At 40.4% G+C, this 23713-nt stretch overlaps 1 protein-coding gene across 2 annotated transcripts in view; it reads right to left on the bottom strand.

Annotated features, from left to right (window-relative positions):
• LOC139759014 (G-protein coupled receptor GRL101-like) overlaps positions 1-23713 on the bottom strand; it is a 215754-nt gene that overhangs the window by 147175 nt on the left and 44866 nt on the right. For both annotated transcript variants that reach the window (XM_071680901.1, XM_071680900.1), the window contains exon 3: positions 5726-6052. In XM_071680901.1, coding sequence (XP_071537002.1) covers positions 5726-6052 — 327 coding nt within the window. The remainder of the gene's footprint in view (positions 1-5725; positions 6053-23713) is intronic.

Genomic DNA, 23713 nt, shown 5'->3' with positions numbered 1-23713 from the left:
GTATATGTGCGTGTGTGGACGTGTATGTATATACATGTGCATGTGGGTGGGTTGGGCCATTCTTTCGTCTGTTTCCTTTATTCCTAGAAAATATATACGGGGAGAATGAACAGCTGGTTTGACTGTGGACTGACTGTAACAACCAGGATTCATACCTGTACGCTGACCCGAGGGTGGCCCGTAACATGGTAGCAAATGGAATCATGAAAGAGATGTGTCATAGAGTGGGTAGGAGGTTAGAGTGGGTAGGGGCGAAGGTTCTGGGACCAAAACCGCAGCCTGCTAGCACAACTAGGCCCCCAACGATCTTTCCTTGGTTTCGCCTCCTGTGTCTCATATCGCAGCAATTCACTCTATCCCGTGCACGGCTTTCACCCTCCTGCATTCGTATGCCCTGGTCACTCTAAATCAGTTTCACTCCATCCTTCCATTTCCAATTTTGCCTCTCCCTTCTTTACCCTCCATTTTTGAAATATACATCCTCTTTGTCAACTTTTCCTAACTTATTCTCTCAGTATGTCCATACCACTTCTGCACACTGTCTTCAGTTTTTTCAACTTCGCTCTTCTTGTCCCCACGTCTCTTTCATGCGCTTTTATCATTTACTTTACAAACTTCTCCACACCATATATTGTGCTCAATCATTTTATTTCCAACACATTTCTCCGCCTCCATACATGTTCATCTAAAACCTATGCCTTGCATCCATACAACACCGATGGGACTTGTATACCTTCAAACATACCAGTTTACACCCTCCGAGATAGTGACCCCTTTTTCCACACATCCCTCAATGTCTCCCAGAACTTTCACCCCCTCACCCATCCTATGACTCACTTCCGCTTCCATGGTTCCATTTGCTGCCATGCTCAGTCCCAGGTATCGAAATTACCCTACCTCCTCCAGAGTTTCTCCAGACTCACACCCCAATTAACCTGTCTCTCTCTGCAATGCTAAATCTAATAATCTTGCTTTTATTCATATTTACTGTTTATCACCAAGAATCAAGAAAACAAAAACAAGTTGATATTGCAGAGGTACACAAGAGGACAGCCAAAGACTTTCTCGAAAATTATTCTGGTGCCTTTGGCACAAGCCTCTACCCGTGTGCTAATTGATAGCAGCGGTACAAATTTCTCCCCGTGAACACTTGCATGTATGTCAGAGAAACTGTAAATGGTTGATAACTACAGAATACAGCGTTTCAGTGACTACTACATGTATCAAAACAAGAGGAAAACTCTGAATGAGTTAAGAATACATAGCCAGTCAAACGACGAAGAATCAATAAAGATTGATAAAGGATCAACTCTCACGGAAACTTAAAGAACATATGAAATAAAAGGATTCAAAAAACATATGAAATAAAAGGATTCAAAGAATATATGAAATAAAAGGATTCAAAGAACATATGAAATAAAAGGATTCAAAGAACATGAAATAAAAGGATTCAAAAAACATATGAAATAAAAGGATTCAAAGAACATATGAAATAAAAGGATTCAAAGAGTGTTTCTAGGTTACGATACTTACAAAAATGAACGATCATATCCTTATCTTAGTGCATCATTTCTGTAAATTACAGATCGAATTATATCTAACAGTAAGGCTTTACCATTAACTTATGTTCGATCAGAGAGAGAGAGAGACGTGGCAGAGGAAGGTGGGTGTGTTAAGGGGGAGGACTGGCATATTTCGGGGGTTGGACTGAGAAACTTTGGGAGTACGTGGGCATTCTTGTGTGGTGAAAAGAACCAACAATACACTCAGCCAATTTTATAGTGTGATCTAGTCTGATACCTGCTATTTTTTCAGCACTTTTCTTGTTCGTTTTTGTAACGGGCGACGTTAGGTTACCTGTATTTTCGAGATACATTTGTTTGGACCATTCCTGGCTTATACTAAAGCCCTAATACAACAAAGATGATTACGGTCTTATACTTTGTTATATAACAGAGACAATGGAGAGTCTCAGAATCTGAATATAGCAAAGAAAATATTTCTTATGTTCAAGTCTCGTTCAAATAAATTTTCTGGTATTCTTATAAGTATATATTTGCTCTAACATTTGCGCGTATCAATAGAGGTTTATGTAATCTATAGCATTATGCAACACTCCACTCTCGCGTTGCTTTCTTTGTAATAACATACTTGAGAATCGTGCTTGGTAAAACAAACACTTACTTACAATAGCACTTGGTATTCTAGTATGGCTGAGGTGTATATCATGAGCCAAGAACATACAGCAGGTTTTACTTGGCTGATATCACTTATTTTCTACACTTGACAGTCGAAAACCCGATGGCATCATAACAAATATTGGCATAGCATGAACGAGAGAAAGCGACAAGAGTTCAAAAGGAAGGTTGAGAGGGATGAAAATAAAGGCATTCAAGACTGAAGGTGAACGTGTATCAGAAACTTCAGGGAGAATTAGATGCTTTGGAAGGAGGTTAATAGTCAGCGAAATACAACAGAACACATGGAAACATTAGTGAAGGGGACAAATGGGGAAGTGACAAAAAAACAAAGTGATGAAATAAAGAGGTGATGGAGTGAATACTTTGAAGAACTCTTGCATTTGTTTGATGATAAGGTGGCACATGTACGATGTTTGGGTCGAGGTGGTATACGAAGTGAGAGTCATGGAAAGTGGCTTGGTGAAAAGAGAAAAGGGAGTAAAAGCCTTGCGTAAGAAGGAATATGGCAAGGCAGGTGGAGTTGATATTACAGCAATTGAATCGTGATCGTAACTACAGTAAAGATTGCTCTTAACTACCTCGTTCCTGATGAGATTACTCTCGTGTCTACACTTCCTGTTTTATAAGTTACCTGAAAATCAGTTTTGTGTGAGGAAGGTACGATATCCACCAACCCCCTTTGCAAGGAACTAACTATTATGTCCTAAGTTAGCGGGTCTTGTTCACAGAACAGTTACCTCAACATTATGTCATAAGTTAGCGGGTCTTGTTCACAGAACAATTACCTCAAAATGAATTACCATGTAATGGTGTTGCCAGGTTTTTTCCTTTCATTTTTTGAGGCTCTGCTACCGTATTAGTGTGTAATCTCCAGCATATGATTTTGTAATCTTACTTCAACAGATTAAGTCACTTAGTTTTTTTTTTGCACATTTATGAATCGCTCATAAACTTCACCTGTTGTTTATAAACTTCGCGTTAGAAAACGGAACTCTAACCTGAGCGCTGCACTTCGCTCATGGATACGATTGTGAAAAAGACGCTTCGAGTGCTCTTTGACCCATGATTCATTTTCATATGAACATTACCAGATACGTGAGACCTTTTAACCTCCACAGGTGACAGTGGTGTAGCGGTATACACTATGCGGAGACACAGTGAGTGCTATCATTCCTAAATCATCGTACAGTGAGTGTTGGAAGAACTGGCAGCCACTGACCCCTGCTATGTTTATTTATCCACAGCATCGGCTAACCAGGATGGCCAGCCAACCGGTACCTACCCAGTTCGAGTATTCAGGTACTTGAGAGATCCGTATTACTGGCTAAATAATGCAGAGTGCAAAGAGAAACACGATGATGGCCCTCAACCCGTCGATGGAGGATCTGACCCAAGAGGTGAAGCTGTGAACAGCTTAAAAGAGGAATGAAATTCAAGCTGTTCGTGGAACATAACACGGATGCAACGGAAGGATGTCTCGACTTCATTTCATAAGACTTGTAAAAGAGAAACGTGTGATCGCTCCTCGTCATATTCTCGTCTCTAGTTCTATTGTGATGTTGTTCTCTTCTGCCAACTGCTGTTCTCGTACTAGAACACCATGTCTCTTAAGTCGTGTTGCTGCACATTTGGGGAAACCAGTTATGTGAGACTACTTAACCCCTGGCCCTGTAGAATTACGGTGTTGAATGTCTAATGTCTCGACAATCAAATCATGTCAGGGAAATGTTGGGAATAAAGTTTTTCCAAAATTACTTAGAACAAGATTCATAGGGGAAGAATCTGTACCTTAGGTTGATGTAAATAGCATCAATACGTTTTATGATAAGGACAGAAATTAAGAATGAAATGCAGAATTCTAAGTACATGGTTGGCATCATTAGACACACCTGATACACAAAGTGATGATATACCATGACCTTAAGTTTTACGAGAAGTTTCATCGCTGCTATTTGTTCTTTAGGTCACTTCCGGTGACTCTGTCAGCTCACGCACCTCAGAACCATCTTCTGTTGGTCTGTTTCTTTGAACATTCTGCTGAATGTTACTCAAAATTCATTCATTTCAATACTGCATTCATCCTGGGCCGACGATTCCCACACTATGAAAAAAGTCTTCCACTATTTCTTTAAGCAGTGGTCTCCAGCACCATGTTTATATGGGCGACATACTATTGATACTAAAACACGTCACTTCCTAATGACAAGTTACTTTAAAGAAGGAAGGGAGAGAATGTGTACACATAAAAGTAAAGAGAGGATACATATACACAAAGTTAACAGAGTTAAAAACTCTCTCTCTCTCTCTCTCTCTCTCTCTCTCTCTCTCTCTCTCTCTCTCTCTCTCTCTCTCTCTCTCTCTCTCTCTCTCTCTCTCTCCTCGTGACACACACACACACGGTAACGATGAACAGTACATACATGACTTGATTTTCCACTGTAGTCTTCCCATGGCAACCGTATTCCTCACTAATTTGCTCGTTTTCTATCTGGCATTTGTTTCATATATTCCTGTGCTATATTTTGTCCATTCTTTTTATTAATTATCCCATATTTCTGGGTTTTTTCAGGTGTGACTTAATGTTCTTCTTTGAACTAAGTTTATAGTTTGAGACTATTTTTGTATTGCTCCTATGAAAGCGAGTAGGATCCATTATTTTCTATATCCGAGATAATGTGTCCCAAGTTTTGAATGATTTACCACAATAGTTCTAATATAAATCGACGATATTGAGCAAGTAGAAATGCAGAACACCATCACTAAGTTATTGTCTTGAAGTTCAAATGATTTTGGAAGACACTTGGAGATGCACACATCTGTGAATGTGTAGTAGTTCTCTCAGCTATTGATATATCAGTATATCTTAACTACATCATCATATAAGTATACTAATTCATGATTCACTTTTGTCTACATTTTCACTACGAAATTTCGCGAGTATATCAATTCATTAACCCCAGTTCGGCATATGTTCATCTCGTGAAGATATGATTCATTACAGCTCATGATTCACCGATTTCTCACTTACTGCATCACTATGTAACGATAGTGATGTGAACATACAGATCCGTTAATACCAGTTACTAAGATCAGGTCTGTGGAGTGATATCTGGTTAAGTGATAGTAAAGTGTGATACACTGTAGATGAAGAGATAGATAACTAATAAGTGTATTTATCTGTGAAGATGGATAACTGATGGTATATTGATGTGTAATAGAGAATACAATCCTAGTTGGTAAAGGAAAAAGATGGTATGCTAAAGCATCTCTCAACACAAGTAAGTAATTAATGATGAACATTAAGTGATGTAAAGTTACTTAGTTGAACTTCAGTTCGTATATGTCTCTCGCAAATCAAGTTCACGGGAGGTAAACACTCTTCTGTGATGAGGGCCGGTTCAATCAGGGGTAAACCAAGTGCCAACCCTGGGGGTTGAGGGAGAGAGAGAGAGAGAGAGAGAGAGAGAGAGAGAGAGAGAGAGAGAGAGAGAGAGAGCACGTACCAGTAAGGACAGGTTACTCACCACAGACAGCTACATTCTCGTCTGATTCGTCGGGACAGTCCGCTACACCGGAACAAGTGGCGTTCTCTGGGATACAGTGCGACCCATCCCAGCACCGCCACATCCCAGGCTGACAGAGGTCCCTCTCTGGTGAGCTGACCCCCTGTCTAACAGTGCCCAGTTCCACCTCCGTCGTCGTCGTCGCCGCTGTGGTGGACTGGCGGGTGTGGTTGTTGTGGCGGGGCTCGGCCACCGTGTGGTTCTGCTGGGTGACGTCCCCCACAGCCAGGAGGTTGCCTGACGAGGCCGAACACAGGAGGAGCAGGAGGAGGAGCAGCAGGAGGGACCCTGCAAGGAAGATTAAACTCGTTAGCATTACTGGCTTCCAGCTGGTGACTGGAAGGGGATCACATCAAGGTCCTTGTATTAATGTCTAGTTCTCCAACCCTCTTCTATTTCCACAACATTGTTTCATTGATTAATACTTCGTTAATCATTTTTTCTTTTCGTTGGCATAAACGAGTTCCCTACATTTTACTTATTATCTCATTTGTTAACGTTGTTGTCCATATTTCAGTCGTTATTCTCACGTACTAACTGGACTTCTTTCATTACCAGGTCGCTTCTCAACGTCGACCAGACAAGGCTATTCCACTGAACTTCAGGTAGAGGACTCAACTGACCCGCTTAGATCGACTAGAACATTCTCAAAGAACCTCAAGATTTGCCCTACCAATGACTCACATGATAGAGAGAAACAGGCACCGCTTACCTCATACCACAGAAGACAAAGAGGCTGGGAAGAATAATATAGTGACAATCGAGTGTCACTGTATCATCTAATTAGTCAGCAAATGAATCAGGTGTTAACGCAAAAAAAGATAGAGTTTGGAAATACAACAGGTGTAAAGGACTTAGTATGTATAAGCTGGAAAGAGTCAGAAAATACAACTGATACAAAAAGAGTTAAGATAGGTTGGCCTGTAAATGTCAGGAAATACACGAGGTATAAAAGGCATGCAAGAGTCAAGAAATACAACAGGCACAAAAGGCCTGCAAGAGTGAGGAAATACAACAGGCATTAAAGGTCTGCGAAAGTCAGGAATATAAGAGTCCAAAACACAAGACGAAGAAAACATGGTCTTCCAAAAACATAAAAGACTCAGGAAATACAATATAAACAATGAAGAAATACAACAGATAGAAAGATACAGGAAACGGTAGAGATTACAGAATAAAAAGAAAAATACATGACTATAAAAGACTCAGGAAATATGTCAAATATGAAAACGTCTAGGAATAAAAGTGTAGAATAGTCAGAGAACACTGGATACAAACGACCCTGGGTATATAAGCAAAAAATTAGTTTGGAAGTGTAAAAAAAAAAACAAAGGAGTCAGGATATGCGTTGTGAGTTGAACCCTGATATATATATATATATATATATATATATATATATTTTTTTTTTTTTTTTTTTTTTTTTTTTATACTTTGTCGCTGTCTCCCGCGTTTGCGAGGTAGCGCAAGGAAACAGACGAAAGAAATGGCCCAACCCCCCCCCCCCCATACACATGTACATACACACGTCCAGACACGCAAATATACATACCTACACAGCTTTCCATGGTTTACCCCAGACGCTACACATGCCTTGCTTCAATCCACTGACAGCACGTCAACCCCTGTATACCACATGACTCCAATTCACTCTATTTCTTGCCCTCCTTTCACCCTATATATATATATATATATATATATATATATATATATATATATATATATATATGTGTGTGTGTGTGTGTATATATATATATATTATTATACTTTCTCGCTGTCTCCTGCGTTAGTGAGGCAGCGCAGGGAAACACACGAAAGAATGACCCAAGCCACCCACATACACATGTATATAAATACACGTCCACACACGCACATATACATACCTATACATCTCAACGCATACATACATATACACACACAGACATATACATATATACACATGTACATAATTCATACTGTCTGCCCTTATTCATTCCCGTCGCCAATCCGCCACACACGAAATGACAACCCCCTCCCCCCGTATGTGCGCGAGGTAGCGCTAGGAAAAGACAACAAAGGCAACATTCCTTCACACTCAGTCTCTAGCTGTCATGTATAATGCACCGAAACCACAGCTCCCTTTCCACATCCAGGCCCCATGGTTTACCCCAGACGCTTCACATGTCCTGGTTCACTCCATTGACAGCACGTCGGTCCCGGTATACCACATTGTTCCAATTCACTATATTCCTTGCACGCCTTTCACCCTCCTGCATGTTCAGGCCCCGATTACTCAAAATCTTTTTCACTCCATCTTTCCACCTCCAATTTGGTCTCCCACTTCTCCTCGTTCCCTCCACCTCTGACACATATATTCTCTTGGTCAATCTTTCCTCACTCATTCTCTCCATGTGACCAAACCATTTCAAAACACCCTCTTCTGCTTTCTCAGCCACTCTCTTTTTATTACCACACATCTCTCTTACCCTATTATTACTTACTCGATCAAACCACCTCACACCACATATTGTCCTCAAACATCTCTTTTCCAGCACATCTATCCTCCTCCGCACAACTCTATCTACAGCACACGCCTCGCAACCTTATAACATTGTTGGAACCACTATTCCTTCAAACATACTCATTTTTGCTTTACGAGATAATGCTCTCGACTTTCACACATTCTTCGACACTCCCACAAATTTCGTCGCCTCCCCCACCCTATGATTCACTTACGCTTCCATGGTTCCATCCGCTGCCAAATCCACTCCCAGATATCTAAAACACTTCACTTCCTCCAGTTTTTCTCCATTCAAACTTACCTCCCAATTGACTTGTCCCTCAACCCTACTGTACCTAATAACCTTGCTCTTATTCACATTTACTCTCATCTTTCTTCTTTCACACACTTTACCGAACTCAGTCACCAGCTTCCGCAGTTTCTCATGCAAATCAGCCACCAGCGATGTATCATCAGCGAACAACAACTGACTTGCTTCCCAAGCTCTCTCATCCACAACAGACTGTATACTTGCCCCTCTTTCCAAAACTCTTGCATTCACCTCCCTAACAACCCCATCCATGAACAAATTAAACAACCATGGAGACATCACACACCCCTGCCGCAAACCAACATTCACCGAGAACCAATTACTTTCCACTCTTCCTACACGTACACATGCCTTACATCCTCGATAAAATTTTTTCACTGCTTCAAACAACTTGCCTCCCACACCATATATACTTAATACCTTCCAAAGAGCATCTATATCCACTCTATCATATGCCTTCTCCAGATCCATAAGTGCTACATACAAATCCACTTGCTTTTCTAAGTATTTCTAACATACATTCTTCAAAGCAAACTCCTGATCCACACATCCTCTACCACTTCTGAAACCACACCGCTCTTCCCCAGTCTGATGCTCTGTACATGCCTTCACCCTCTCATTCAATACCCTCCCATATAATTTTCCAGGAATACTCAACAAACTTATACCTCTGTAATTTGAGCACTCACTTTTATCCTCTTTGCCTTTGTACAATGGTGCTATGCAAGCATTCCGCCAATCCTCAGGCACCTCACCATGAGTCATACATACATTAAATAACCTTACCAACCAGTCAACAATACAGTCACCCCCTTTTCTTTAATAGATTCCACTGCAATACCATCCAAACTCGCTGCCTTGCCGGCTTTCATCTTCCGCAAAGCTTTTACTACCTCTTCTCTGTTTACCAAATCATTCTCCCTAACCCTCTCACTTTGCACACCACCTCGACCAAAACACGCTATATCTGCTACTTTATCATCAAACACATTCAACGAACCTTCAAATATATATATATATATATATATATATATATATATATATATATATATATATATATATATATATATATATATATATATATAAAGTTCTGGGAGCGTTGAAAAATGTATGGAAGTCGAGAACATTATCTTGGAAAGCAAAAATGGGTATGTTTGAAGGAATAGTGGTTCCAACAATGTTATATGGTAGCGAGGCGTGGGCTATAGATAGAGTTGTGCGGAGGAGGGTGGATGTGCTTGAAATGAGATGTCTGAGGACAATATGTGGTGTGAGGTGGTTTGATCGAGTAAGTGATGAAAGGGTAAGAGAGATGTGTGGTAATAAAAAGAGTGTGGTTGAGAGAGCAGAAGAGGGTGTTTTGAAATGGTTTGGTCACATGGAGAGAATGAGTGAGAAAAGATTGACCAAGAGGATATATGTGTCAGAGGTGGAGGGAACTAGGAGAAGTGGAAGACCAAATTGGAGGTAAATCCCTTGTTAAGCTGTCACTTAGCAACTCCTTAAGAATTCCCTTTGCAAGATCCTGAAGTGAACTGCTCACTTCTTTCAATATTCCCAACCTACCCAATTGGCCAACCAGACCCCGAACTCACCACCTCCAGAATCCAAACTCGTTAGACATTACCTTCGGCACAACAACACTGCACTTAAAAAATCACATGTAACATAACATTTGAACCCTACTTTGACCACTTTCCCATTCTGGTAGTCCTTCATCTAGCCTACTTAACTTAGAAAGTCTTCTTAAAGACGTATAGAAAACCGGTATACCACTTTCCACACGATACATAGTATCAAGGCCTTAAGAAATATATCTTAAATAATTTTTCCATCCTTAATAATTCCCACCTCACGTATCACTGACATCAAAACAAGCCATTGGATAACGCCTGCTATTATTATATAGGAGGATATACAAACCAAGCTTTTAACCACAAGTTGTAGACGTCGTAAAGGAAAATACTCTGAAAGGCAGAGAACAAATAATTTATGATAAGATTAACCATCACATCTACCAAGCCACCACCACAACTCTAACAAACGAATACAAGAAATTTTGGCCCTCAACACCACAGGGGTCCCCACACATGAAACACTTCTAACGCATGTCAACACCATCCTTTCTCCTCGAAGGGCATTCGATATGTGAATACTCATGACATTTTCGAAGATTGGCTACAAATGCACTTTACCCACAAACATGACAGTCGTGATATACCTACACAGATTCTATCTGAAACAGCTGTTCTCCAGTCCTCCATCCAATGACATTCACAATTCAGTTACGCCGTAAAGAACTGACAACATACCATATTTCCATTCCAAACATTTCTCCCACCTGCAGTTCATACACTTCCACATTTTCTCAACCATTCCTGGTGACGCTTCAAAATCTCAAAAACATCTATATATTTGCCATACTGCTATCATCAATATCGAAAATTCTTAAAATACCTGATCAACAACAGACCCAGACATTCCACTGTCACCCAGATAGTATGAATTTAGCTAAACCCAGTGACTCTCCAGGTACATTACACACAAACCTCTCGTACAATACACCCTGGAGGGATTCAATAAATCCAGCAATCCCGCGTCCAGCAGAACAATGCCAGTACATATCATAGACACCAATCTCCTAACAAGTCATTAGAAATTGATGAACGCTTGTTTGCCACTTCTACTCTTCTTACTACGATTCCTCTCTCCTACTCAGTTATTTCTTATTCCATCAACTATCGCTAGACCACATATTCTCCTCACACCTTTTGATATCCACCACCTGTGTCCTCTTCCGTACTCATTTCTAAGTCCCAAGTTCCCATGTTGACATCCTAGCCTCACACCGTCAGGGCTGCCACACTAACAGATATACCCAATCTGGCCTCTGAGTCAGGGCTGCCACACTAACAGATATACCCATTCTGGCCTCTGAAGCAGTGACCTCTCCACACAGTCCTTGTGTGTGTGTGTGTGTGTGTGTGTGTGTACGTAAACAGTGCATATTGGACGTGCACTACCATATAATATACTAACCTTCATCAGCCAGGATCGAACCCGGGGGCCCTTCTAAGGTTGATCATAGCTTATCGGTGGTGCCTCCGCCTTCTAAGCAGGGCACCCGGGTTCGATCCTAGGTGTTGGAGGTGACTATGATATATAAATATATATATATATATATATATATATATATATATATATATATATATATATATATATATATATATATATATATATATACATATACTATTCATTATACTTAACCGCTGTTTCCCGCGTCAGCGAGGAGGCGCCAGGAAACAGGCAAAGAATGGCCCAACCACTCATACACACACACACATATATATATATATATATATATATATATATATATATATATATATATATATATATATATATATATATATATATATATATATATATATATATTGTTACGAAGTCAGTGCTTATTCGAGCAAGGTCGCCAGTAACATATATATGTTACAAATACTCTACTGGTCCTTGTCTTTGCAAGGACGTTAGATTTGTTATATTGCACAACTCAGGGTAACGCTATCTTGACGTTATGGGACTAAAACAAACACCAAGGTTAGAATTACTTATAATGAAAGAATTCAAATGTATAAAGTGAACACATAAATCAGGCACGAATCATTTACGTTAACACTGAACATGAGTTTAACATTGAACATGAGTTAACATTGAACACGAGTTTAACATTGAACATGAGTTAACATTGAACATGAGTTAACATTGAACATGAGTTAACATTGAACATGAGTTAACATTCCAGATAAGATTTCAAACCAGGAGATCTCTTTCCTTGATGACACTTTGTTCGATAACATTACACTTAGACCTGACGTGACACAGTAAACATCATCGTTACACTTAACTAAACCTGACGTGACACAGTAAACATCATCGTTACACTTAACTAAACCTGACGTGACACAGTAAACCTCATCGTTACACTTAGCTAAACCTGACGTGACACAGTAAACCTCATCGTTACACTTAGCTAAACTTGACGTGACACAGTAAACATCTTACAAACTAGGGCAGCGGTGGCTACGGGGTTCGAGACAGGGAAAGCCTACATTACCTTGCTGGGCTCGAAACTGCTGAAAGAATCGACTCCCAGACGATCGTCTGACGCTTTTAAGTGAAGGACCAGCAAGGCAGGAACAGCTAGCCACGCCTCGACCCGCCACCTATGGCTACGATAGGTCAGAATGACACAATTGCCCTTGATAGGTCAAAAGACTGATTGTCACGCCCTCATCTTGACGTGATTGGCTGAAGGAGGCCTAAGGTCGGGCCCACATATGGCGGGAATTCAAAATCCTTTGTTCCTTTGTCCACGACAGCAGCGAACGTACGGGATGACATACCCCGCAGCTGGCCCCACGCCGTGACCTGACGCCGCTAACAAGGGTTTGGGTGCTAGAGAACTCGTCAACATGTGGTTCAAAACATGATTGCTAGGACAATTAACACGGTCAGGGAAGTGAAATCCGAGCCGATAGCAACCACATCCTACACCAAGGTACACCATACACAGAGATACACCATACTCAAATATACGAACATGTGGACACACACGTGTTCTTAACAATATATACATATATATATATATATATATATATATATATATATATATATATATATATATATATATATATATATTGGAAGGGATCACAATTTTACGCGTGATCAAGATATTCCTACGAGTCCACGGGGAAAATGGAACACGAAAAGTTCCCAAGTGCACTTTCGTGTAATAATCACATCATCGGGGGAGACACAAGAGAGAAATAAACATGTTTACCAAATGGCGTCCTAGCTTCGTCTCTTCGATGTATATCAACTGACTGTTATATATATATATATATATATATATATATATATATATATATATATATATATATATATATATATATATATATATATATATATAAACGCCCAGACACGCACATGTGCATAAATATACATACACAGACGCATACATATATACACATATGCATATTCAAACTTGCTGCCTTCATCCATTTCTGTCGCGACCCCGCCACACAGGAAATTACATCCCCCCCTCCCCCCTTTCAGCGAGGTAGCGCCAGAAAGAGACAAAAAAACAAAAGTGGTGAACTATCACTTTTCATGGAACTTATAATGCCCTCCAACGGCAAGGATTCGAACCCCGCACCATTTCCGTGAGTGCAGGGGACGCTAACCACTCGCCTATGCCTTCTGGTCAACGTTCTCAGCAATCATTTTTCTTTTATTATTATCATACTTTGTCGCTGTCTCCCGCGTTAGCGAGGTAGCGCAAGGAAACAGACGAAAGAATGGCCCAACCTACCCACATACACATGTATATACATACACGTCCACACACGCACATATACATACCTATACATTCAAACGTTTGCATATATATATATACACAGACATATACATACAGACACATGTACATAATTCATACTTGCTGTCTTTATTCATTCCCGTCGCCAGCCCGCCACACATGAAATGACAACCCCCTCCCCCCTCATGTACGCGACGTAGCGCTGGGAAAAGACAACAAAGGCCAATTCGTTCACAATCAGTCCCTAGCTGTCATGTATAATGCACCGAAACCACAGCTCCCTTTCCAAATCCAGGCCCCACAAAACTTTCCATGGTTTACAACAGAAGCTTCACATGCCCTGGTTCAATCCATTGACAGCACGTCGACCCCGATATACCACATAGTTCCAATTCACTCTATTCCTTGCACGTCTTTCACCCTCCTGCATGTTTTGGCCCCGATCACTTAAAATCTTTTTCACTCCAATTTTCCACCCCCAATTTGGTCTCCCATTTCTCGTTCCCTCCACCTCCGACACAAATACCCTCTTTGTCAATCTTTCCTCACTCATTCTCTCCATGTGACCAAACCATTTCAAACACCCTCCAGCTCTCTCAACTACACTCGTTTTATTACCACACATCTCTGTTACCCTTTCATTATTCACTCGATCAAACCACCTCACACCACATATTGATCTCAAACATTTCATTTCCAGCACATCCACCCTCCTCCGCACAATTCTACCTACAGCCCACGCCTCGCAACCATATAACATTGTTGGAACCACTATTTCTTCATACATACCCATTTTGGCTTTCCGAAATAACGTTCTCGCCCTCCACACATTTTTCAACGCTCCCAGAACTTTCGCCCCCTTCCCCACCCTGTGACACACTTCCACTTCCATGGTTCCATCCGCTGCCAGATCCACTCCCAGATATCTAAAACACTTCACTCCCTCCAGTTTTTCTCCATTCAAACTTACCCCCAAGTGACTTGTCCCTCAACCCTACTGTACCATACTCATCAATCAAATATATATATTTCTTCTTTCTTTCAAACTATTCGCCATTTCCCGCATTAGCAAGGTAGCGTTAAGAACAGAGGACTGGGCCTCTGAGGGAATATCCTCACCTGGCCCCCTTCTCTGTTCCTTCTTTTGGAAAATTAAAAAAAAAACAAGAGGGGAGGATTTCCAGCCCCCGGCTCCCTCCCCTTTTGGTCGCCTTCTACGACACGCAGGGAATACGTGGGAAGTATTCTTTCTCCCCTATCCCCAGGGATGTATATATATATATATATATATATATATATATATATATATATATATATATATATATATATATATATATATATATATATATATATATATATATATATATATTCGTCATTTCCTGCACTCGTTCCCAAACCACTTTGTTATATTCTTACTACGAGGCTTTATATTTGCATCCTGTAGGCTTTACATTTCCTGGTTTTGACATGTACATAAACTGCACCTAAATATTACGGAGAATTACATAGTGCACGGGTCTGCATTCATCTGTATAGACTTCACAGAGAATACCACAGCAGGTGCCACTGTACACTGAGCTATATTCTGCCATACACATAAACAATACGAGATATAGATGTCGTACACAGGTGAAATCTCATGCATATACCATCCACACATTTCACACAACACCTTTTGATTTCACACGACTGCCTTTGATAAAAGCGGAAATATTTTGCTTTCATATATTTATTCTTCTCTGTTCTATACACCATTTACAGAGTAAATATTTTGAGGAATATTCTTTTCTGTAGAATTCGTACTTCATTTGCATAACTTTGAATTTAAACTCAGTTCTGGAACATGTAGTTTAAATTTTGCTCTTGGTGTTTTTCTAATGTACTTTTCTGTAACTTGTATTTGATTCAAATCCTTGTGTGGATTTCACATACACAAACGTAAAGGAAATTGCTTTACACGCACACACACACACACATATATATATATATATATATATACGAACAAGGTGCATATGAACGCGCACCTTCATAGAACATACAAACCTCCAACAGCCAGGATCGAACCCGGGAACCCTGTGCCACAGGCGGGAGCGCTACCGCTAGGCTATGATCGCCCCTGATGGGAAATGACCGGTGTAGACCCCGTTGCTCACCAACGTGAGACAAAGGGTATTGGACTACATAGTATTCGAATAGTCATTTCCCCATTAGAGGCAAACATAGCCTAGCGGTAGCGCTCCCACCTGTTGCACAGGGGTCCCGGGTTCGATCCTGGCTGTTAGAGGTTTGTGTGTTCTTTGATATATATATATATATATATATATATATATACTCTTTATTATATTTCCAAATCTTTCTCTTACCAATTATATGAAAGAGTTCCCGATAAGTAAGAATTTCAGGAAATGTATCCATGTCCGGAAAGGCAAATTCGAAATACTTTGCTGTATTGAAACCTTGATAAACGAGGTGTTGGTACACCATCAGACAAGACGGACGATAGATTCTCTACGATCACCATGATGTAATACGACCCGTAAATTACTATCGTAAATATCCATTCATTTATCAGGGTAGTCTTGCTTATATACATAATGGACCAGAGGTTCAACGTATGAGCCTGAGATTTTCATTGGCTTAGAGTGTTTTCTGAGGAGCGTTGGACGCACGGCTGAAGAGCGCTGGGTCAGGCGTATATCAGAGGTAAAAAAAAAGTTCATGGGTGTGAAATACTGATGTTTTCTGGGAATTAAATTCTAGGAGGAGAGAGAGAGAGAGAGAGAGAGAGAGAGAGAGAGAGAGAGAGAGAGAGAGAGAGAGAGAGAGAGAGAGAGAGAGAGAGAGAGAGAGAGAGAGTCGAAACACATTTTTCGACTTAAAGACCCACTGAGCCATGAAGAAATATGGAGTTCCACCAGTCTGAGTGGGAACATAGCGCTATATCACCTTTAGACTTGGGCAAGTGTTTACCTTTGCGTGTATTTCCAAGTACCTGTGAGCCAGACTAGCTGAAGTGTCTGTCTGCAGGTGTGTCAGTGAACGAATAATATGCAACTTCCCCTGGTATGTGGCTGGGTATGTTGCATACCCAAAGTTGCCATTAAGATGATGATCCATCCCTTCCAACTTGCATCACCTCATCCAAGAATCCTGGTAAGGAGATATATAAACTAAATAACCTTTCACAATTATGGTTTTTTTCAAGAGGCTTAGATATGGCGTCACGCCTCTCGTTGCCAGACCACACCATCCCTCCCTCCTCTTGACCTTTCTCTTTAACATTTTTATGGTTGATTCTTTTTTCCTATGGCACTGAGGAGTTTGCTTTATATGTCCAGATGTATCCAAGACACTTGAGGTCGTAGGAGAGCAGTTGAAGGATATTCTTTCTGCAGGTGATTTAAGAACAGGATGGCCTGCAGATGTTTACTGACAGGTGAATAAGCCAGAGAGGTTCATGGTTGTCTGAAATCAGGGTCTCTGCAGGTGTTGTTGGCCTGAAAATGGTGACCAGAAGGCGATGATGATGATGATGGCTCGTACAGAAGAGGGTCGTTGGCAGTGAGTCTTCATGACCCATTGAGGGAGGAAGGTATGTAGACTAACGTAAGAGAGAGACAATCATAAGGCGGATTTCTGTAGGAGGAAGAGGATAAGTAGTGACCAGCATACGTATTAGGGGATACAAGATGCCACGCAAGAGATCAGACCATAGGAAGCAGTGCTGAAGGAGGTGTTCACCAACAGGAGTATGGTGATGAATACACTTACTAAGAAGATCTTGACGGGGGAAAAACAAGAAGAAAACATTCATTTAGGATATAGAAATGTTGAGGACGCGTTCCCCCATAAGGAGAGTCTAGGTGATGTAGGTGGAGGTAAATAGAAATCTATCAAATCTGTCCGTTACTATTTGGATGGGATAGGGAGAGACCAGAAAGAAGGCTGCCTTGCCCTCTCACCCTCCACTCTCTGTGGTACCAACATCCAGCAGGAAAAGGAATGGAAGAAAACTTGAGAGAAAGATAAGGATAATGGAGGATGCCTTACTATGAAAATGACTGGTATTGTGGAGAGAGCGTCTAGTGAAAGGGAAGGAAAGATGACGATAAAAGCATCATCAAAAAGTGATGAAGTGTTTACTGAGAGGGGAAGATCAGGAGAATGCGCTGTGAAGGGTACGTTTGCCCTCAAGGACTACACCCGTGGCATGAGTTTACCTGCTGCTTCTGACAGTCTCTATGTGGAAGCCGGAGACACTAGTAAGCCTAGCTGTCATTATATAGCCTTCTTTTCTCGAACAGTTAAGCTATGGAATTCTCTTCTTTTATCTTTCTTTCTCCAAATAACTTATCCTCAATTAGGATTCAGGTCAAGAAATACCTTTTCTTATACTTTTTCATCCAAGATGGCCTTTGAGTGTGGCAGGTTGTGACTGGCTATGTCAGTCATTGATAAAGGAATGAAACTTAGGAGGAAAACCGGAAAGGTGTAGATAATGTCTATCAAGAGATGGTGAAGCATACTCTAGTGTCAGGAAACCTGGAATTGTGCTTACTCAGTGGAAGATCGCCTTAATGAAGGAAAGATTCAAAGAGAAAGATTGGGTTAGGGAAGGAAACATAAAACGATGAACAAGACAGATTTTGAGAATCGTAATGTAAATAGTGCCACTGTAAGGAGGACCAGAGACTTGAAGCCTCTTAAGTTCTGGGTCTGAAGAGTGATGAAGAGATTGAACTGAGAGGAAACAAAAAAAAAAGGTAAACAGAGATACCTTGAGGGTAACTTGAAAAATTGGAATGATCATATTCTGCAAGGGTATGATAGTACGTAACTGAAAATGGAAAAGGAAGAGATACTGAAGGAAGGCTCATCCACAGAGATGAAGGAAAGCCTTGAGAACCGACCTCGAGGGACAGAGATGAAACCTGAGGAATCAAGACAGAAGACTGTCGCCATGTCATCTACCACACGAAGGTTACGCCTAGGCTCTGCCCTCACCTTTGGCCTCTCCTGACTGACCTATCGTCTCCTGTCCAGTACATCCAAGCCTAACTTGCCCCATAATATCTGACCTGTTCAGCCGGGGTTCTCCAGACTCCCAGCTCATCTTTCTTCGTCCACTTGACCCATTCTGAAGTAGCTAGTGTGGCTCACTTTGACATCCCTTGTCTTGATTAGGTTCGGCTTTCGTCAGCCAGTAAGGAGACTTCAATCTTTGATTTTTTTTTGAGTGAAAGATTCATAAGAATTATAATTTAAACGACTGTGTTATCAGAACCCCCTGTGAGCACGCAAATGAGAAATACATATTTGTTAACAGGTCTGGAGTTATCTATGATTCTAGGATTCACTGAAACCCACAGATTTCTTGTGACACAGAATTTCGATTTATCTTTTCATTAGAATTGTATACTTCATTATGTTTGAAGTTATATATATATATATATATATATATATATATATATATATATATATATATATATATATATATATATATATATATATATATATATATATATATATATATATATATATATATATATATATATATATATATATATATATATATATATATATATATATCCAGATGTGGATATTATACGACACACAACTAAACTCACATTAAGATTTAGAACCAACAGATGAGCCTTGGCCTCAGGTTCGAGTATCATGCAAAGTAAACTGCTACACAAAATATAACTTGTAAACATTCTGGAGTGTATACACTGAACGAGATGGAAGGTTAAAGCGTCTCTCTTGATTCCATCGTCTAACCATTTCTTTGTATAAAGCCTTTTGTAAACACTAATCATATACATATATCGCCTTAAATGATCATTTTCAATATGAAAACTTCCATTGTAAATCGGAAACATAGTCTTCAGTCTGTCTTTTGTTATTAGGGTTCATCAGTTCCTTCTAGAACCAGTTGGATCCAGCGGGAACCGAGCCTTTTACACACCAGTAGCTAAGTGTGAGTCTGCGGGAGCTAACCCCTTCAAAGACAAAACTGAGGAGCTGCAGTTTCTTCTTCAGTGTTCATTATCTTTAAAAGATTATTTCTTATTGAAAAAGTGAATCAATGTGGATACGTTTCTTGACCACATCCATGTAACCTACCATTCATTGCCTCGTAACGTGAATGAAATCATATATACATCAGGTAATTCGGTTACATTTAAATTTTTGGCTCCTCAACATCTGCACAGTGGGCGATGGAATGAGACGTGAAGTCTCTGCGAACGTTAGAAAATTCTCGGGAGAGGAAGCAGCGTCACACACATACACACACACACCTGGGATGGCTGGCTAGCCTCCAGGCACTGAACTCAACTGGCAGGTCAAGTGAGATCACCGCTCAGTCAACAAGCCACCAATATCACAGTGTAATACCATCAGTGTGTGCTTCTCTTTCAGTTCTGTGTTCCTTCGCTTTTATTTACATTTACTGACCTTTCAGTCTGTCTCTTTGTACCATTCTGTAACAGCGACCCTAGCCATGTACATCCTATGTTCTGCGTAAACTGTAGTCATCTAGATGAAAAGTTTAAACAAAGTCATTTAAGTGAAATGAAGGCAGTAATCAAAGCCTTAACAGAGGAAGATTCATATTTAGGGGACGAGGTACGGGGCTTTGAAAATGGCGCACCGTGACCTTACCTTCCCTGCCTCTCTCCAAACAGTCTCTCTCTCTCTCTCTCTCTCTCTCTCTCTCTCTCTCTCTCTCTCTCTCTCTCTCTCTCTCTCTCTCTCTCTCTCTCTCTCTCTCTCTACACACACACACACAATCCAGTCCATCCCTTCCTCGCTCACACCCTCCCCACACAGGCCTACTTTCCGACACCCGTTTGGCGCCCACTGCCTTCTACAACCCTCCCTCCCTGCCACCCTCGGCTGCTCCTAAACCTCACCATGTTCACCCTACCCCTCGCCACTCCACCCTCCATCCTTGTACCTCCTCTCATCACCTCCACCTTAATCTCCTTTCACCCTCACCTAGACTCCTCACTCCCAATCCCGTCCCTCCACTCATGCCTTCCCTCTCCCTAATTTCATAACCTCCGCCAAGTTCACGTCACACCTCAGCCACCCCAAACTGTCGTCCCCTTACCTCTCCCTCTCACCCTCGTCGACCCCACTCACGAGCAATCGATATGCGGTACTGAGCGACTTGTAAGAAATGAGCGGCAACGACTTTCCCATGACTTTCCCATGACTTTCTCCTCGTTTTCGAAGACCTGTACAACTCTTAACCCTCGCCTCCACAAGATAGTGATCGGACATCCCACTAGCGGCCCCTCTCAGCACATTTATTGCGAAAAGTCTCTCTTTTACACGCCTATCAAGTGATACGTGAGCTAATAAAGCCTGCTTCCCATCTCTCCCTCTTACATACACATACTTACGTATATCTCTCAATCTAGACCAGGTATTCTCAATCACCAGTCTTTTTTTTCATCACAAACCACCTCAAGTTCTTCATCATTTTTCATTCATAATATATATATATATATATATATATATATATATATATATATATATATATATATATATATATATATATATATATATATATATATATATATATATATATATATATATATATATATATATATGGCGTCCTAGCTTCGTCTCTTCGATGTATATTAACTGACTTATATTTCTCTCTTGTGTCTCCCCTGATGATGTGATTATTACACGAAAGTGCACTTGGGAAACTTTTCGTGTTTCATTTTCCCCGTGGACTCATAGGAATATATATATATATATATATATATATATATATATATATATATATATATATATATATATATATATATATATATATATATATATATATATATATATATATTGTCTGTAGTGGGTGAGACCATCGCTTAAGAGCGATCCTTTTACGAAATGCTCAGATCCGTTTCATCATACACGACCCTGCAATAACCAATGTGGCGCACAAGCCAACACTTGATTTAGCGGATTATTCTAACAGTGTCTTCCTCTCCTGCCGAAGTCAAGTGGGGCTGAAGTGGTGCCCCGCCACTCCATAGATAACTGAGGCCGTCACTCACTCCAGCAAAGTCATTCGAGATAATGGAGCAAAATTACAAATAAACACGAAACTAATACCACACCTGCGTCCTGTGTCTGACGATACTTGCTCCCTGTATGGTTCGTAGAACAGACTATTCTTTCTATATATATATTCCATAAACGAAACATGTCCTTCTGTTTACCTTGTGTACGTTAGACTAACCACGCATCTTGAGATCAAAAGGTCTCCCAAAAGAGGCGGCCTACGCTATATATATACATATATATATATATATATATATATATATATATATATATATATATATATATATATATATATATATATATATATATATATATATATATATATGACTCAGACGTGATTGTTTCTTCAGTGGAACTGAGACACCTGGCCACTTGAGACGTCCACGAAAAAAAAGGAATCATTTCGTAACCTTATTGGGTTTGAAGCCTCTTTTAAAGAGGGTTTTCCAAGATGTTTATTGGGTAACCGGATCGGCCAATGGTGATTATTGGCTCACCTGGTCAACTGGAATATTATTAAGGGCAGCTGAGCAATGGTAGTGTTGCCAAAAGCACCTGATGTCCGGTAGTGTTAACACTGACAACACCGGATGGTAGAGATGAGAGTACGTGATGGAGGACATCATGACAACAACACACGGTCGAGGGAGATGATAATGTTGAGTTTACTAACTGGTCCAAGAGGATGATGACTGACGCAATGTACAGTCAGGGGATCATAAGTGAAACCGACTGATACACTTGGTCATCGGAGGGTGATGGCTGATCACACATAGTGAGAGGTGAACCCTGAAGAAATCAATTGGTTAACGTAAGACTCACAGAGAAATAGAGAGGAATGGAAATGTTAATAGAGCATTTGGGTCCTATAGAAACTATCGATAACTAGAGAATAGGTTACGGAATCACTTATGACAGACAATTGACACATCAAGTAGGTTTCGATACTGCTTTTTTTTTACGTTGGTGAATAAAAAAAAATAGTCATAGAACATACCGGATTTTGGTCTCGCTAGTGTAACTTTAGGAAAGGCATTAACCCAGTTAATTTGCTCCATCACTTACTGCAGATCCCAAAAGTCGGAACTTCTCGTTAAAGTGAGCCAGCTTTTTTCTTTTTCCGAAAGTCGACAAGTCTCTCTCACCAAAATATTTTCCATCATTGTCTCCTTCATATCCATATATGTGCAGTACTATAGTCAGAACACGTAAGGCAAGCTGTTTAGCAAGTGAGTTCGGTTGGCTTCATCCATTCCAAAGTTATCTAGATAGTCTGTTTCTGAATTAATCCGACTTCTTGGGAATACATCATGTCCTGATATCGTGGACAATATAGATTTCGTCAACAGAATAATGTACAAGTCAACTGTGATTTCAAACTTGTAAGATTTGACGTGTCGTCCCTGATCGTAAGATTCGAGTTGACGATATATCAAAACATCTTGTGGAATCTTTGGAAGATCTTGAAATACCCGTTTCACATTCTGTATCTCGAACTAGAAAAAAAAAATATCGTGTGTTAAAGACTGCATGATCGCACTGAATGGAGAATAATATGATCAGAAATCTGGTATGGCGATGCATTAAAAGAAAATATTAATTAATTATGCTGCTGGACTGGAGCAGGGATGGGATTTTATATTTTCCAGTTGGTTCCGCTTTGGTGCTGGACTTACGGAACTGCTCATGTTAATG

The sequence above is a fragment of the Panulirus ornatus genome, chromosome 32 (genome assembly GCF_036320965.1).
Source record: "Panulirus ornatus isolate Po-2019 chromosome 32, ASM3632096v1, whole genome shotgun sequence".
Classification (NCBI taxonomy): Eukaryota; Metazoa; Arthropoda; class Malacostraca; order Decapoda; family Palinuridae; genus Panulirus; species Panulirus ornatus.
Note: the sequence above shows the minus strand (reverse complement) of the source record. Positions and strands in the feature narration are given on the sequence as shown.